The sequence below is a fragment of the Buceros rhinoceros genome, unplaced genomic scaffold (genome assembly GCF_000710305.1).
Source record: "Buceros rhinoceros silvestris isolate BGI_N320 unplaced genomic scaffold, ASM71030v1 scaffold1179, whole genome shotgun sequence".
In the NCBI taxonomy this organism is placed as follows: domain Eukaryota; kingdom Metazoa; phylum Chordata; class Aves; order Bucerotiformes; family Bucerotidae; genus Buceros; species Buceros rhinoceros.
In genome coordinates, this window is record NW_010433044.1 from 17,360 (window position 1) to 35,027 (window position 17,668).

Sequence of the window (17,668 nt, forward strand, 5' to 3'; positions counted from 1 at the left end):
CAAAAGGAGAGAGGTAGCCAAGACTGTTCCTCTACACTGACTCCTGGATGGTGGCAAGTGCCTTGTGGGGATGGCTGAAGAGGTGGCAGAAAGACAACTGATAGCATAAGGGTAAATTTGTTTGGGCTGCTACTGTGTGGCAGGATATTGCTGCCTGGCTGGAGAGGCTGGTAGTAAAGGTATGGCATGTAGATGCCCACGTGCCCAAAAGCCGGGACACCGAGGAACACAAAAATAACCATCAAGTGGACCAGGCAGCCAGAGCGTTCCAGATAACATCTGGACTGGGCCACAAGGGTGAATTGTTCCTCGGTCGGTGGGCCCATGACTCTTCCAGTCATCACAGAAGAGACGCTACATACCGATGGGCTTGTGACTGAGGGGTGGACTTAACCATGGATGCAATTGCTGAGGTCATTCCTGACTGTAAAATATGTGCTGCAATTAAACAGACCAAAAGGTCGAAGCCTTTGTGGTACAGAGGATGGTGGTCACAGTATCAGTCCAGAAGAGACGCTACATACCGATGGGCTTGTGACTGAGGGGTGGACTTAACCACGGATGCTATTACACAGGTCATTCGTGATTGTGAAGTTTGTGTGGCGATTAAATGGGCCAAAAGGTTGAAGCCTTTGTGGTACAATGGTAAGTGGTTACAGTATAGAGAAGCCTGGCAGATTGATTACATCATTCTCCTTCAGACTTGCCATGGTAAGCGTTATGTTCTCACAGTTGGATGGTTGGAGACCTACCCTGTGCCTCATGCCACTGCCCATAATACCATTCTGGGCCTTGAAAGGCAGATCTTGTGGCAGCATGGGACCCCAGAGAGAACTGAGTCCGATAAAGGGACTCACTTCAAAAACACTCTGGTGGCCAGTTGGGCTAAAGAGCGTGGAATTGAATGGATCTACCACATTTGTAGAACGCACCAGCCTCTGGAAAAACTGAACGATGTAATGGCTTGCTGAAGACCACCCTGAAGGCAATGGGAGGAGGAACTTTCAAGAACTGGGACAAACATTTGGCAGAAGTCACCTGGCAAGTGAACACAAGGAGATCGATCAGTAGAGCTGGCCCTGCACAGTCAGACCTTTTACATAGTGTAGAGGGGGTTGGAGTCCCTGTGGTATGTGGAAGTAACCTGCTGGGAAAAGCTGTCTGGGTTTCCCCTGCTGCAACCCCAGACACACCCACCCGTGGTGTTGTCTGAGCCCAAGGCCCTGGACACACCTGGTGGGTGATGCAGGAGGATGGTGAAGTCCACTGTGTAGCACAGGGGATTTGACCCTGGCTGAAACACCCTCCTCTAGAGGCCTGTGTTGTTAATTCCTGTGTAACGTAGCATACAGAGATGTGTTGGCGTGCGTGGTAAGGAATAAGGGGTGGAACATCTTGGGTTAAGATAAACAGGGCTGGCTTGGTTTGGTGGACATAGGAAACAAACCGATTAGAGTATTCCTCCCCTGCACGTCAGCACGTTGCACTGGCTGTGGAGCTTTTGGCGGGATGGTGAGCTTCACCCAGGGCACACCGAGCCACGGCCGCCCGCCGTGATCCTCGCCACCGCCGCTGCTGCTGTCCCTTCCCCAGCTGTTGCTTGCGGCGGCGGGGCCCGCCACAGAAAGGTGGGGTTTTTTCGCGGGTTTTGTTGCGCTGTGGCTTTTGTTCCCTTTGCCCGTGGTTTAACCCTTGCCACACCAGATTCCTGACACTATATATATACTTCTTAATCTCGTTTATTGTTCTGTGTATAATATCTTTCTAATGTTATTAAAACCATTTTAGTTTCCTAAACTTAAGAGGCCTCGCCATCTTCTTTTCCTCTTATCTCTCTCCTTAACCCTTTCTCCTGGAACAGGGAAGGGGCTGTTTGGAGAGAGTATTCATCCCGTGATTTGGCCAGCCTCAGCTAACTGGTGACACTGTATTTTTAAAGGAGATTTTGCGTGGGCTTACGTGATTTCCCCTCTCTTTGAGATTTTAATCCAAAATAATAACAGCATGCGGATCCCCCATTAAGGCATTTGTACTCTTCATTACTGCTCCTGGAAAGCTGTCTTGCTGATTGCAACTAAAACTCATTGAGCCTGTGCAGCCTAGTTCTATGCATTTGCAAGAGCGTAATTGTAAAAAGTAAAGAATTGTAAAAAGTAAATAGTAAAAAACTAAATAACTGGAAAGAGTATTTGTTTGCACAAACATATCCAAGGAGATGTTCAGTGGTAAAAATGTCCTACAACCTCAAAAACGTATTGATAATAATTAAATATTAAGCCAACAATCAGTTTGAATTATTCTAAGAAGATCCTCTGATTTCTAACTCCTTTTATTTTTCTCTTTTGTTTTTTAGGATGATAGGAAGGAAAGAGGAAGGAAAGAGGACTCTTACAAATCCAGCGGACTCTTGTGAAAGCAAAACGAAGTCATGTTCATTTCATTATCCAGATGCTTCATATAGCAGTTCCTTTTGTTTTCAGGTGAAAGCTGAAAACATTTTGGGTGAAGCCTCATCAGAGTGTGTCCCCATGCCTATGGAAAAAATAGGTAATTAAAAAAGAGAGTTTAATAAAGCAGTGTGTGTTGAGCTGACTGCACCCTCCCCAATTCTTTCTTCCTTCCTATAGCCAACAGGTTAGAGAACTCTGAAGCAAATTGTGTAGTCAAAGTTGGTTTACACAGAAGAAAACAATGAAAAAATAGCTTTTCAATACAGTAGTTTTGAAACTGTTATTTGGTTTCATTTGGTTTTAAACCGGTTTCAGTTTTGAAGTGCAATCTGATTTTGATTATTAGCTTAAATTACAAAGCCTCTGAAATGAGTTAAATGTTTCATTCTTCCCAATTTTTTTCATCAAAATTAGATATTTTCAGTTTGGTTGAAGTCACTTGTTATGTTTTAATTGATGGTCTTTCCATGTAAAATTCTTCAGAATGGTTGGTGGTACAGCAGTGATTTTCAGCAATTTCTTGGTCTTAAGGTGGTAAAAAATGCTAGTGTGCTGTACTCATAGTATGAAATGTCTAAGTATGTATTTTTTTTAAGCTGATATCTGATATATCCATTATAAATTACTAAGCTTTTAATTATTAACAATTAAAGGCCATATGCTAAAACTTTTGTCAAACTAAGTTGTAGTTGGAATGTACTTTTTTGTATTTTGTTTTTATTCTTGAGCAGTACTAGATGCCAGTGCAATATCTGGGTGCAAATGAATACCGATAACTATCATTGCTTGAGGTGCTCCCGTCGTTTACTCTGCTACTCTACTTTTTGTTTAGGAATGTTAAGAACCAACCCTTTCTGCAATTTCCAGGAGCAATAATAATATTTTGACTACCTTTTCTCCTCTGAGCTGTGCTGCATTTTCCTCTGTTCATCTTGGTGTCGTTAATCAACAACCCTTTTACCAGTATTTTTGCCGCAGCTCTCCTTAGCTCTCCAGATTTATTCCTTTCCTCCCTATGTTCAAACCTGCTGTGGCTCCTCGTTACTTTATACGTCCTTGGTACCAGCCATCTCTTTTCTCAGCGTTAATCCATTCTCTTCCCATTGTCTCCTTCACACTTCTCTCCCCCTCAAATCCTTTTCCACTCAGTTCCTTCCTCTTCTAAAGTTCGGGCTTGATTTTTGGCATCCCAGCTTCGCTTTGTTACTTTTCTCTGCTGTTGTCTCCAGGTAGTATTCTTCAGTGGTGATACAGGTGAAAGAAATCTGCACATCTGTTTGAGAGCAGTTTTGCCAGCATTCAATCAGTTGTGTGCTCAGTCTCTCTTATAGATAACTTCCCATACATAGAGTCATGTCTGTAAAATAGACCATCGTGTGACTACTCTAATAGGATTACTGGGATAATAATTAAACTTCTTGGAACACAGGAAGATGGAGCAGTTCTGAACTTTTATAGAAGTATTTTCTCCTGCTAATATTTTTGTTTTTCCATTCTAGAGAAATTGGAACCTCCTGAAATACTTTCAGTTAAAAAAATCACTGGTGTAAAGCAGTTGCTTACAGTGACTTGGAAAATGCCCGAGAAGACTATCCCTTCACAAGATTTAATTTGCCAGATTCAATACAGAAACTTGTATTCAAACTCTTCGGTAAGCGACATAAATTTACTTCTGAACAGTAGCTTCTTTGTGAGTAGCTTCTTAATGTTATAAAAGGCTAAATAGAAGAAAGGCAACAACTAGTTGGAAATAATGATTAAAACCTTGTTATTTGAGTGGAGCATCATTAGTTATTGCACGGTCTTAAGATCGTTCTACGTTGTCTAGGATTAATTGTTCTCTTCCTCATCGTCAGTGTCTGTTTTGGTACCTACCTGTCGCAGTTTGAATATATTTCTGTGAAAGCTGAGAGATGACCTTAGGCTAAAGGATTACACACACAGTCACAGTACTTCATTTTCTCGTTGCATCCTGGTGTTGAAAATAGCACTTACTCCCAAACACAATTGTTGAACTGGATTAAGATGAACTAGTAATACATTAATTTTCAAATTAATTAAAGTATAAATTTTTCAAGATGGTAAGTAAGGGAAGTTATTTTTCTGAGTTTGTGTTTCTGACACTTAAATGGAACTGTTATAGAAAAAACAGTATTTAGTCATTTGCTTCTTTCAGATGGCCTGTTCTCGTCCTCTTCAGTATGGAAGCGATTCTGTTTGCAGTCTTACTGTTTCCTCTTCCATATTTAAGAATGGGCCAAGTCTCTTGGCTTTTTTTTTTTTTAAGTTCAGTAAACTGAGATGTATGCCTTGACCTTACTGTTTTATACATTAAATGTGTCGGTCTGGGAGAGAAGATGTCATCAGGGTTCCTAACAGTAGTCCTCAGACCTTTAAAAGTTCCTGGAAATAAAGATATTTCTGATTAGCATTTTCATCACATTCTCATAGCAAACATCTTTACTTGACATACTAGTTTTTGGATTCAGGACATAATACTTGGGATGAAGTGATGAGTAGGATGGCTCAAGTCCACCTGGGATATTAGAAACTGAACTGATACCTCTTTAAAAGACCCATTCAAGATGTTTATCCCTTTGGAATCAAGACACTGGTGTCCTTGTGATACTTTACATGCATATGAGATTCTTCCCAAATGTTGAAAACATTCATGTTTTTTCAAAGCTACAGCATTATTGCGTATTGTGTATATTTGTCAGTAGCTGCATAAGAGCTTACCTGTCTACTTTTTTACTGTCAAATACAGTCTACACCCATTTTCTTTGTCAGAACTTAACTTTCACAGACATTTCAGAGTAAAAAATAGTAGCTGTGACCATTAAAGACAAAAATCTGGTGGGTTTAGTGCAGTAAGATCTTAAGAGAGTCATGATGCATATTTTTGAAAGTAGCCAATCCAGTGGCAATGGCCAACAAAGACAGTCTCAAACCATTGGTTAGATATAGGAGCTGTTTTTCTGTCTGTCAGCACATGCATGTGTTGCAGGTCGGCCTAGGTATGCCAATTAGGGGACGAGTTCTTCCTCTCTAATTAACCTCCCTCCCCTTCCAGGAGAAAAAGGTTAAAAGCAGAGATAAGAAGAAAGAAAAGTTTGTGAGACCTCTGAAGTTTGGGAAACTCAAACAAGTTTAATAACGCTAGAAAAAACATTATATATAGAAAAACAACTGAGATATTAACAGGTTTATATGGGATTGGAAAGTTGAGGATTAACCTGCGGTTAGGGAAACAAAAGCGAAAGGAAAAAAACCCAGTACCCCGCGGTTTCAAAATGGTGGTGGCCATGTGGTTGGCGGGTTCGTGGGAGCAGAGCAAAACCAGTCAGTGTAGCCTCAGCGAATCCGTGCGTAAGCAGGAGCCGAGCTTAGCCGGGCAATTTGGTCATGGGTGTTAGAGAAATGGCAGCAAAGGAAAACTGGGGCTCCAGTGCAGCGGCAGGGACAAAGCAGCAGCGCGGGTCGTCCCATGTGGCACTGGGGATCACAGTGACAGTAGCGAGAATCTGAGCAAATCAGGTGCCAGTGAAAGAGGAAGAAAGGCAGGTCTGTACTGGCCAGCTAGCAAGCAGCGAGGCAGGTCTGGAGCCGAAGCAGGGGCAAATCTGGGCACTGGCATGCTGAGAGAGGCTCCAGCCAGCGCTGAAGTATCCCAGTGCCCACATGGCTCTTAAAGGGACAGAGAGCCCGCCACAGTTTTCACAAGCAGTGAGATGTGCGAACGTAAATGGGAGGAATACATCATGGCTGGTCATCTTAAACCAGTTTTTCTAATTGAACCAGTTTCTCTTGTCCTAACCTGGGACAACATGCAAAAAAATAAAAAGGAAAAAGTCGTTTGAGCATTTTTTTGACATTGAAGCCTTCCTACCAAAACAGTGTAAATAGATTGCTGTGAACTGTTTTTTACTAAGTGAAAAACAGATGACGAATTTTTCTACTTGGATTATACTGAGTTCTAATTATAACTGAATATTGTTAATAGCCTTTGAATAAATAAAAGCTAATTTAGGGGGTCTGCAATTCTGTGTCAGGTTCTGGAGGAGATTGGTAATAGTTTTGAAGCCCTTTTTTGTTGCAGGTTGCCTGAAGAGTCTTGTCACCTAGCAGTGACAAGATTCAGGTTTATAGATTCCTGAATTAATTCTCACAGCAGCGATTTTCTCTTTTTGACAATAAATTTCTTGATCACAATGGGCTAAAATTTTCCATTTTATGAGGCAGTGCGCTTTCCATTATGGTGTTTGAAGGAGTGGATGTTTGCATTTTGTGTCATTATAGTTTGATTAGCTTTTCAATTGAAGGTTCAACTGGTGGAAAACAAGGATTTCTTCAAAGGTTTTTGGCCCTGTTGTAAATCTGTGTGACATCACGCTTCAATTTGGCTCCTAAGAGGGACTCTTCCTTATTCTAAAACCTACCTTTGCTGACCTCGATGGAATTTAGCTAGCTTGAACATTTATCTTAGTGTCTTTCTGTTTCAGTCATCTGAAATTTGAGAGGAGAGTTGTTAATTATTATTTTTTGCAATTTGGAAGAGAAGACATTAATGTTGATTTAGTGATTATATCAGTCCTTCTGTATGAAAACACTTAAATCTTACTATAGCTTTTCTATAGTTCCTGTTGTTTTCTTCTGTTGTCAGTCCAGTTAAATTGATGCATCACCTGCAATTCTGGGTTTTCATGTCATCTTTCACTTTTTGCCTTGAAACAATGGTCTAGCCTCTGACTTCACATCAGTTAGATGTGAGTGGACTCCTTTTAAGATGAGGGAATTGCCTTGTCATTACTTTTCCAAGAAGATATTGCATCAGTTATTTCTCATAACTTTTATGTTCCTTCACCATTCAAAGGCTTCATTTTCTTTTTTTCTCTCAGTAACAGAATTTTCTGTGTTTTCATTGGTCTTTTCATTTTAATCACATGTCAATAATCTTTGAGATGGTGTCCAGTCGCACTGTTTTATCGTACCCAGCTAGCTCACAAGCTGCTGGTGATCACTCCTTCCCCAGGAGTGCTTCTGCTGTGAGGTGGCACTGTATCGAGGACGTTACGGTACTACTGGCTTTAGCAATAACCAGTTGCTTCCCACCAGTGGGAACTGCAGTCATTCAGCACCTCTGGTGCCAGCACTGCTGCTCTAGAATTGTGTGTGAGCTGCACACACTTCTAGCCACGCGTCAGTCAGTACAGACCTAGTTTTGGCCAAAGTTTTTCAAACCCAGAGTTTTGCAGGAAGAATGAAGATACTACACTGAAAAATGAAATGTGAAACAAGTGATTTTCAGTTTCAGAGGAGTGAGGTGGGAAATGTGAAAACTGTATCCTTTGGGTTTCCTTAAAAACTAAGTCATGTATCTACATGCAATTTTATAGCAAATATTTTTTGTTTATGCGTCTACTTTCAGAAGTCTGTCAGAGTCCCACTGAATTCTGCAGAGAAAACAGGATCATATAATCTCACAGGTCTGCAGGACTCCACAGAATATTCAATTGCTGTTCGGTGTATCAGTCTTGTGTCAATATTCTGGAGTGAATGGAGCAAAGTGAGAACAGGAAGCACAGAAGATAAAGGTAGGCTAAATATTTAGTAAGTTTTTCTTTGATTATACTTCATGGCATTAGGATTTGATAACGGAAAACTATTTTCATCATATTATCAGTCCACTGAAATTAGAATTCTGATGTTTAAACAGAACACGTGTATTTGTTTAAATTTAGAAGCTTGAAAACTGAAAGGCAAGAATAAGGAGTGCAGGAGATTTTGAAAGGTGATATAAACAACATAGGGCTGAGGAAGGAATGGATGAATAGACAGTGAAATGAGGAAAAATTAAGAGTGTAGACAGAGACTGAATGTTGCTAAGTAGGACAGTAGCAGAGGTGTTGCATAGCAAGTGTGTCCAATAAAAAGAATTGGAGAAATTAAATTGCCAGTTATAAAACAAGACTGGAAAATCCCCTCTAGAACTTAACAAATAAAAGAAAGCAGAAGGAAGCTTGTGGAAAGAGAGAAGCTGTACTAATTAGGGAAAAAAGGCACAACATTACGCAAGGGAAAACATTTTAAAAAGTTTCTCTCAGACTCTATTTCTGAAACCTTTTGGTTGTTTTTACCGTATTACACTATCTTTTTAATATAACAAATTTCAAGATATTTTTGTGTTTTTTAAATAGCTCCTTCAGAAAAGGTGGATTTGTGGAGGGTAATTGAGTCTTCAAACTCAGCTGGAAGTAGATTTGTACATCTTCTGTGGAAGGTATATACTCTTTTTGTGAATTGATAGTCATATTGGTATTCTGTAGCTGATGTGTTGAAGTATGTTAGTGTTGTAGGACATGTATCTGCCAGGGGGTTTTGCTGTCATCAGAAAAAAGCCTTCACTGAACTAAAGCAGAATTGAAAAGGCTTTTGTTTACTGAATGGTAGAGGAATGGAGTTCTGTAATCTGTGCAGAAAGGAAGGGTTTACTTATGTTCAGATCACTGCAAAATCTGATTGAAAGTCCCTGCAGCTGCTCTTAAATAATACAGCTTACCAGAGCTGTGTTTGAATTCACTGTCATCTTCTAGTAGAGTTGCCAGAGGCTCTTCGTATTTCAAATCTCAGAATTTGACTTTTGAACTTTTCCTTGAATGAAATTGTTGCAGTGACTGTCTTGAAGATGGGACTGAAGAAAGTACCTTGCTTTTCTAAATATAGTGTAATCATTTTGTAATTTGATCTGGACTCTTTAATACCGTATACACTTTTGATTTTACAGGTAACACTGTGAAACACTTACTACTGCATATTTTTTTTTTTTAATAGCCATTAAACAACTTTCCACCTTCTGGAAGAATTGTAGGCTACAAAATACAGTATTTTCCAGAAAACGATGCTGCCCTTAAAATGACAAACTTCTCTACCAGTAAGAAAATTAGCTTACTTTTAAATGAAGAGGCATATGTAGTATCTGTAACTGCCTATAACTCTGCTGGAAATTCTCCTGAAGCTATTTTAAGGATTCCATCCACTAATGAAAAAAGTAAGATTTCTCGAAGTCATGATATATTTTTCTTATTAACAAAGAAATGGTCTTCCTGACAACTATTTAAGTTCTGTTATAGTACAAGCAAAAATGTGCTAAGGGCTTTTGTTATACATCTAGATATTGTTTTGAGATACAGTTGTTATCAGCAGTTTCTGATGTTTATTAGAATTTGTTTTTTACTAATTTCTGAGGGGTTTTTTGTTTTGGTTTTTTTTTTACCTTGGATTTTAACCTTTTTTTAACCTACTGAATAAATGTATGAAGTCCCACCAAATTTTGTCTCACCCCCCTACTAGGTCATAAAATTGGTTGCTACAGGTCATTACTGCAATGCATTTAACAACATCATTCAGAGATGTGTTTAATAGAAATCCCTAAGATGCATCAGTGGAAGCAGCGGGAGAAACATTGTGTTTGTTCTCATTTCACAGGCATTCCCAAAGCACCCCATCCCACCCCCTGCCAGGTTCAGGAAGCTGGTCTGCTCTAGCACTACAGTTGTGTTGTTTGGCTCTGTTGCTTAATTCTGCTGTCTCTGTGAGCCTTGTGTTGCAACACCCTATGCCTACTCATAATCCAGAAAAGAGGTTGCTTTTGATACGCTTGAATCACTTCTCCTACATTAATTTTTTCATTAAATAAGTGCAAGTGTCCTTCTGGAATTGCTAAATCAAATTCCTCTTTTAATCAGACTGGTTACGTAAACGTCATCTTGGTCTGGAGGCTGCTGACTACCTCTCTATCCACTTGTGTATACCACAGTAAATGTTTTTCTGATTTTTCCATGCTGTGACGTACTTTCTACCCACCCACCCCCACCCCATATGTCTTTTCCTTCTGCTTCACCAGGTCTTTTTCCCTCTGCTTTGCCAGTTTAGGTTTTTACTCAGACTTTCATGACTTCTGTTCTGATACAGGTTGATGGTTCACTTTTGCTTCACTGTCATTCGTGACTTTGCTCACTGGATTTACTGTTTTCCTGTTGCCTTTGTCATGTCAATCAAAACATGCTTATCCGCACTACGTGTAAAATTGTTAGTAAATTGGTTTGTAAAATTGTACAAACTGTAGAATTCAGATCCTGAGAGACTGGTCCTTGATCCGGTATGTGTAAATATCCTTGAGTATCATCTCGTCAATCTCCTTCCATCCATTTTCATTGTAACAATTCTGTGTGCTTAATTGTAAAGAATTTTGAGTATGTGCATGTGAACATAGGCATAAAGAAACTTCCTTTTTTAACCCTAGGTCACGTACTCTTCTAGAGAAGCAATCTCAGCTTGCTCTAATTGAATTGTTTTCTTGATGCAGTTCTTAAGAAGATAGAATCAATGACATTTTCTGTTAAATTTTTAGCTTCTCAGGCTATTGAAACATTGAGGACCTTTACAACAAATGAGGAAGTGGTTGTGGAATGGATAGCCTCTGACCCAGAAGTGACCGAATATGTAGTTGAATGGTATGAGGAACTGGAGACAGATCTTTTTGGTAGATCGTGGCAATATGTATCAAATTCTACAAGCTGGAAATTTAACAAAAGTATGTTCATTTATCAGTTACAGCTGTATAAATGTACACATATGTATGTATTTATGTATATTTATTTATAAGTGGACTGCAAAGAACAATCAAGGATGAACTCATCCTTGAGTTCATCCGAGCATTACAAAATGTAATGGTATTATTATGTATTTGTTGAAATATTTGCAAGTAATTTAATAGCAATTGTTACTCTTCCAAATTTTCACACAACATGCAAAATGGTGTTTGCTCCCATATAAGATTTGGCTACAGATTTCATGTTTGAGCAATTCTGTGGCTTGATCTTATGCCATGAGTCTTCCAGTAGGGAGGCCAATAACTCATGGACACTATTTTAGCGGAGAAATCTAGAAAAAAGAATTCAAAGATGGGATGAGATCATAAGCCTTTATGTGTGTTAGAGAGAGAGCAAGGAACCTGGAAGAGGATTTAAGGAAGAACTCTACTTTAGAATAAGCAAGTGGAGTGATTGGTCAGTCTGGCATTTTAAATATCATGTAATCACATTTGGTGACCCTAGGGCATTTGTGAGAGGTTTCAATGGCCTTACAATGCACTGACAAATGGGTGAGGATCTGCTCCCTTTTTTTGTTTTAGAGGCTGACTTTTTTATTAACAGGTAATCTCTCTTAAGTAGTAATGTTTTGGCTATTTGTATGTAGTTTCAATGAAAAAAACCCCCAGCTGAACAAAAAACCAAACAACAGAAACCTTTTACACTGGTTTTATCCCACGGGGTGTAAAGCCACAGACTCAGAATCCTCTCAGAATCAGAATGTTGCTAGTAAGTAGGGGGTGCACCCTGTTGACTACTTGGCTGCTGGATTGTTCAGAGTTCAAAACTTAATTTCCAATATCTTGAACTATGTCTTGAAACATATGAAGTTCTACTGCAGAATCTGCACTTTACAGCTGTCAGGCTGGAGCATCAACATAGAGCTCAGAGCTGGAGCTCCATTGTTCCTTTTAAGCTATTTGGTGCCCGAGACAAAACTCTCTTGTGCAGTAAACCTAAAAATACGTGAAAGTAAAAAAAATCCTGGAAGTATCATTTTATACTGGTTATTTCAAAATACAAACTTCCTCCAAAACCTTAGGCTGTTGGAGATGAGTAAGTGGTTTCATAGAGAGAAGCTGTATAGGCTGAAGTATAGCTACCCATTTGAAGTATTTCTAGAGAAAAATGAGTCAGAAACCAAGTGCTCTTATGAATACTGCTAAATAGAATCCATTGCATTAAGGGGAGTGATGAACATTTGAGGCAGTAAAAATACATGTGCTTGCTAAAAACTGGAAGAAAATAGAGGTCTGTAACAGTATGTTTAGAACTGCATCATGGTGTATTCTTTCATTGTATTAATCTGACAGAGAATTATATGTAAATATTCCTTTTCTTTTCCATTACAGAAAAATTCAAGCCATTTACATGCTATAACATCTCAGTGTATCCTCTCTATGGAAATACAGTAGCAGCTCCATATTCCGTACAAACTTATATTCAAGAAAAAGGTATGTGTTTTAAACTGATAATGTTGTGAAGGGTGTGTTGTAGTCTGTCCCTCAGGGCATATTATCTTTGAGCAATTTGGTGCTGGCATTACTGAAGGAGAGATTTAGATGCTGAAAAAAACTGGATTTGAGTTTCCTGATTTCTGTTCATAGATCAGTTACTGAATTTTTCAGTAAAAAAAAAATTGTGTCTTGTGATACAGGTACATTGTTGCTTGAATCCATTCATTTGTTGTAAAGTTTATATAATGTATACAGAGCACACTTGGAAAGAGTATAGCTACAAACATCAGAGTTTTTTAAACTGGTTGTGTCTTAAATGTTACAGCTTATTTAGATATATAATTAGACTTAGAATTTAATGCTTGACTGCATTATCAGTCCTAACATATGAGGAGATTCTACTCACAGAATAAAATGGATGGTTTGAAAAACTTGCATTTGTTAAATTTTATAAGGTAATGAAATATTTGCAGTCCTACACATAAAAAATGGTAAGAAGCCATGATGGTTGTGATTGGCTAGAAACTGTGAATAACACTGAGTTTGGGGGAGGGTGAAGGAAGGGAGGGAGGAAGAGTTCTTTATTTGTGGAATTTTAATGTGAATTCGGTGGTTTATACAGCCAATTGTAAGAATGTAGTGTACTGGTAATTTTAAGTTTTCAGGCAAAAATGTCAACTTGTTTGTACGTGCATGTCGTTCTATGTAAGTGTGTGTGCACACATCGTACAATGTAACTAAACAGCATTAATTACTAGGAGGGGTAATGTATCGCTGAATAGTACTTACCAGCACAACTAGCATTCTAAACCTGATTCTTTCCTGATCATAGGGAGTTGTGACTGCGCTAAAGGTGGTTAGAGATCAGGAACGAAGATGCTTGGTTCAAAACTGAAGCACAGCGAACTCTTGCTTCAAAGTTACGAGCAGTGCACGTGAGGTTGCACTGTATAAGTAGAAAGACTTTGTCTGATGTAACGGGCAAAGACTGGAGGTGCTGGAGGGCCCAGCTGAATCTCAGCTCAGCCAGAGACATCCTGCATATACAGTGACTTTTTGCTTGAGTTCCCGCGTGAGTGCATAGGGATGTTTTACCTCATGATCTCTCTGATGTTGTGAGGATAGAGGCTTTTAGTGATCTTGAGGTATCTGGATAGAGTGACATCAAGAACTATGCAAACGCCAAAATACATGAGGGGAAGTGTTACTGGAAGAGATCACATATTAAAGAGTGAGAAAAATTAAGGGCTATATCAGAGCACAAAGATGACATACTTACTTGTACATTTGTTGCCCCTAATGTTACTGGTATATGTGAAGGAAGTAACACAGACGGATAATGTTGCAGTCTTTTGACTATATTACTACTTTCTCTGATCTATAATGCTTCTGTGTAGAGCCGTCAGAAGGACCTGTGGCTGACACAGGCATTCCGGGGAAAAATGAAGTTACGGTAAAATGGACAGAGATTTCAAAGGAGAAAAGGAATGGATTTATCAGTAGCTATACAATATTTTATAAACCTGAAGATGGAAAAGAATTGAGTAAGTATACATTAAACATCAACGCTTTCAAGAGTGTTATGACAATCTGCTGCCTGAAGATAGTAATTTTCATAGTTACTAGCACACTTTGTTATTGTATGTTACATGTCTGAAAATACTGGTACTAAAATGTGGCTTACATAAAGATTAAAAATTTTTTTAGGTTTAATTGGAAGGATGGGGTATTCTAGTGAACAGGCCCTGCTTTAATACTACATGTGTATTCTTGCTCAATTTCATTATTCTGAGCTTACTTTGTACGGCACTGCTTGACCTCAATTAATCTTTTTTACGATGAATGTTGTGCTACCCCTGGTAGTACAGCCATGGCTGTTGAACACGTCATTCTTTCTGGCTCTCAGATGCAAGTGATAAATCTAGTCAGTGCGTGGCAGCAGTATAATTTCTCTTCTCTTTCCAGACCAGAATGGATGAGAGGCTTTTTGCAGATTGTTCTCCATTAACAGTAAAAAAATGAAATTTGCAGGATTATGCCAAATTGGAGAGTGCTATTTGTCAGATACTTGCTGTTTTCCCCTTTTACATTTGTACTCGTCTCCCTCCGTCTTCAAATCTCTCTTCCATTGTGACACATCTCTGAAAGCAATGCAAAAAGTCATGACAGAAGTAGAGGAGCTAAAATATACTGGAGAGTTATAGATCCTGTGCAGATTCATGAATCTGAACCTCATGAGCATTCAGTGAATTTATAAGTTCCACGCATGTCCTTGGAAGAATGCCTTCCCCAGGACCTCAGCTTCTGGACCAGTATGTTGGAAATTACCTGGTAAAGATGTTTTTACACAGTTATATAATAAAAGTAAAATAGCTAATGATAGTCAAGAATCTAAAATAAGCTGCCATGAAATAATTTCTTCGGACATAGTTTTCTTCAAATGTGTGTGATTTTCTGTGCGTAGTGTTGATTTTTTTTTTGCTCTGGGCCGGTAGCATAACTTTGATTGTGTTCATACTCTCCCACCTCAGGAGTAGTATCCATACAAGGTGTCAGTATAATTCTGTCTATTCAGAATCTCCCTAGCCTAAATCTCAGTGGAATCTTTTACGAGAAGCGTTTTGGTGACCTAAATTTGTTCTTCCTCTATAGTTTATGAATAATGCTGTTGGATCATTCAGTGCTTCAGAAATGGTTCATTTTCCTCCTTTGTTTTACATATCACTGTTAGCAGACACCTCACATCATGTATTTTAAAAGATCTCAAATTTACAAATCTTGTGATGTCTTCAGTTGCCTCTGGATATCCAGTTTGAAGCCAGTGAAATAGTAGAATACTATAGTAACTCTTAAATTATAAAGAGGAAGCTGATTATTTCTGTCAGATTCGGTTCTCTACAAGCAATTTTTCTTGCCGTGTTGGTTTCTGAGTAATTTAATGCTGACTGCTTTGTGTGAGGTCATTCTCAAGACATGTAGCTTCATGTTATGAAGCCATGTATTGCTTCTAAAGTAAAGCAGATTGTGCCCATTTTAGCAGTTCAGATTAGTTTCTTTAGGAAATTACTTTTAAATAGCAACTTAAGTTAAATTTAAATGGCAAAAACCCTATTGTACCGATTTTATTCTGAGGTTCTTCTGATGTCACATCTTTTTGATAAGAATCAAAGTTTGTGCCAAGGTGACTTCACTGATGGCTTCTTCACTCTTTCCCCGCCTTGATTTAAGAGAAACTCAGTTTGTTTAATCGCGGGGCATATTGCAGCATGTTTATTTCCTGAGCGTTTCTTGGCTTAACTGATTAATCACATCAGTTTGCTTTGACTATATGCACCAGAAAGTGTTTTAGTGACTTTTTATTTTGCAATATGAACATACTTTTAATACTGTTTGTAGACATAGAATGTTACGATGTATGCCCTGCTTAAAAAAAAATCAGAAGAGAACCACATCATACTAATTCCAGTGGTGGAGAAGGTATTTGAAACATCGAGTTATATTCTGAAAAGCATTTTGAAATTTTGGAAAAAACTCCTGTTGATACTGGCTTTCCTCTGACTTTATGATCAGTGTCTAATTGCATGTACTAGAAATACAGTTAAATCTCACAAGCTGCAGAAACTATTTTAAGCACTGAATTTCTGAGCTACCTGTTTTAATTTTTTGATTTCTGAGCCTAGGTTCCTGGAAATAAAGTTCTCAAAGCACTGTTTTCAATGATAAAATAAACCGCAGGGGACCATCATTTGCCCCTCTTCAGTATTAGCAAAAAATGTTTATTTCTTTTTAAAAGTAAATACATAGTGGTTTAATTTTTTGCCCTAACTTTTAGTTAGCATTGATAAACATTGTTTGGTAATTCAAGCTTTCTCTCTCAGAGGACCGATATGGCTGCTTTTGTATTTCTTGTGATCTATCACTGCAAAAGATGGTAAATAAAAGTACAGTTCCCTGATATAACACTATTTTATGTGTTTATTGACTTAAATCTTCTCCTGAAAAGATGAAACAGTGAACTCTGACGTTCTGCAATACAGACTGAAGTCCTTACAGGCTAATACACAATATACTGTCTATATCATGGCAAGCAATTCAGCTGGTGGAACCATTGGAGAGCCAAAAACCTTCAAGACTTTGAAATTCAGTAAGTAATATTCCAGGTTAAAAACCGATTTGGGAGGAAGAAATATAGGATGTTCTTGGTTAGGCATTTGTTGGGTTTTTTTTTAATTATTGTTGAACAGAACAAAGAAGAATTACCAACGCTAGCTGAATTTAACTCAGTTTCACTGATCAAGTTTTAGCTCAAACCAGGACAATCTCACAGGCTTCAACCTGAAGATTAGAAGTCAAACCCCCAAATCTTCATTTTGTTGTCAATAAAGCCGTGGCAAACTACAGCTGGTTGTAGCAGCAACTCTTTATACACTGTCAGTCATGGGATGGATTGCCCAGCGGTTTATTAAAAAGCAGACATATCCATCTGGGATCCTAGATACAGAATAGCCGCATGTTGCCTTGCTTCTCTTCTGCTATATAAGCTTAACTAAGAAGTGAGTGCACAGGTTGTGGCCAGTGCTTGTTTATAAAAGATATAGGTTATATCTTTTCCTGTTTCGTATTATTTGTTTTAGCTGTATTTGACGGAGGAAGCTCCAGGTTAGAAGTTTAGATACTTCTTCATTTCTTCTTTTGGAAGAATATTTTCCATACATACATAAATTGTCATAGTGGGGGGCAAACTAAAATACAAAAAAGTACATGAGCTATCCTTAAACTTCTCACAGGACTTGAAGCTAACTTATTTTTTGACTATAAATTCACCTGTTAGTTTGCTAGTCAAATGCAAGGTAAATTAGACAGTGCTGAGGCCTGGTCGCTGTTGCTGTGTAATGCGTGGGAGCTAGCTCAGAAATCTGTGCGCTGTTTCAGTCAGAGTAACTGTATTTTTTTTTGGTGTATTTAAAACCTATCATCTCCTGCATTGAATTTACTAACTATTTTGAAGTAACGGTAGAAGTGGTGCTATCTGGCAGTTTAGGTGACTGCAAGTGCACGGAAAGGTGGTAGACTTTTCATCCTAGGTAGCTGCGAAAGGTTGGCGTGGTAT

The 17,668-nt window shown here is 38.6% G+C and overlaps 1 protein-coding gene across 1 annotated transcript in view; it reads left to right on the forward strand.

Annotated features, from left to right (window-relative positions):
* IL31RA (interleukin 31 receptor A) overlaps positions 1–17,668 on the forward strand; it is a 28,286-nt gene that overhangs the window by 7,873 nt on the left and 2,745 nt on the right. The window contains exons 5-13 of the mRNA XM_010143960.1: positions 2,401–2,547; positions 3,950–4,101; positions 7,879–8,044; positions 8,648–8,730; positions 9,282–9,498; positions 10,861–11,043; positions 12,454–12,555; positions 13,956–14,102; positions 16,562–16,702. Of these exons, the coding sequence (XP_010142262.1) occupies positions 2,401–2,547; positions 3,950–4,101; positions 7,879–8,044; positions 8,648–8,730; positions 9,282–9,498; positions 10,861–11,043; positions 12,454–12,555; positions 13,956–14,102; positions 16,562–16,702 (1,338 nt within the window). The remainder of the gene's footprint in view (positions 1–2,400; positions 2,548–3,949; positions 4,102–7,878; positions 8,045–8,647; positions 8,731–9,281; positions 9,499–10,860; positions 11,044–12,453; positions 12,556–13,955; positions 14,103–16,561; positions 16,703–17,668) is intronic.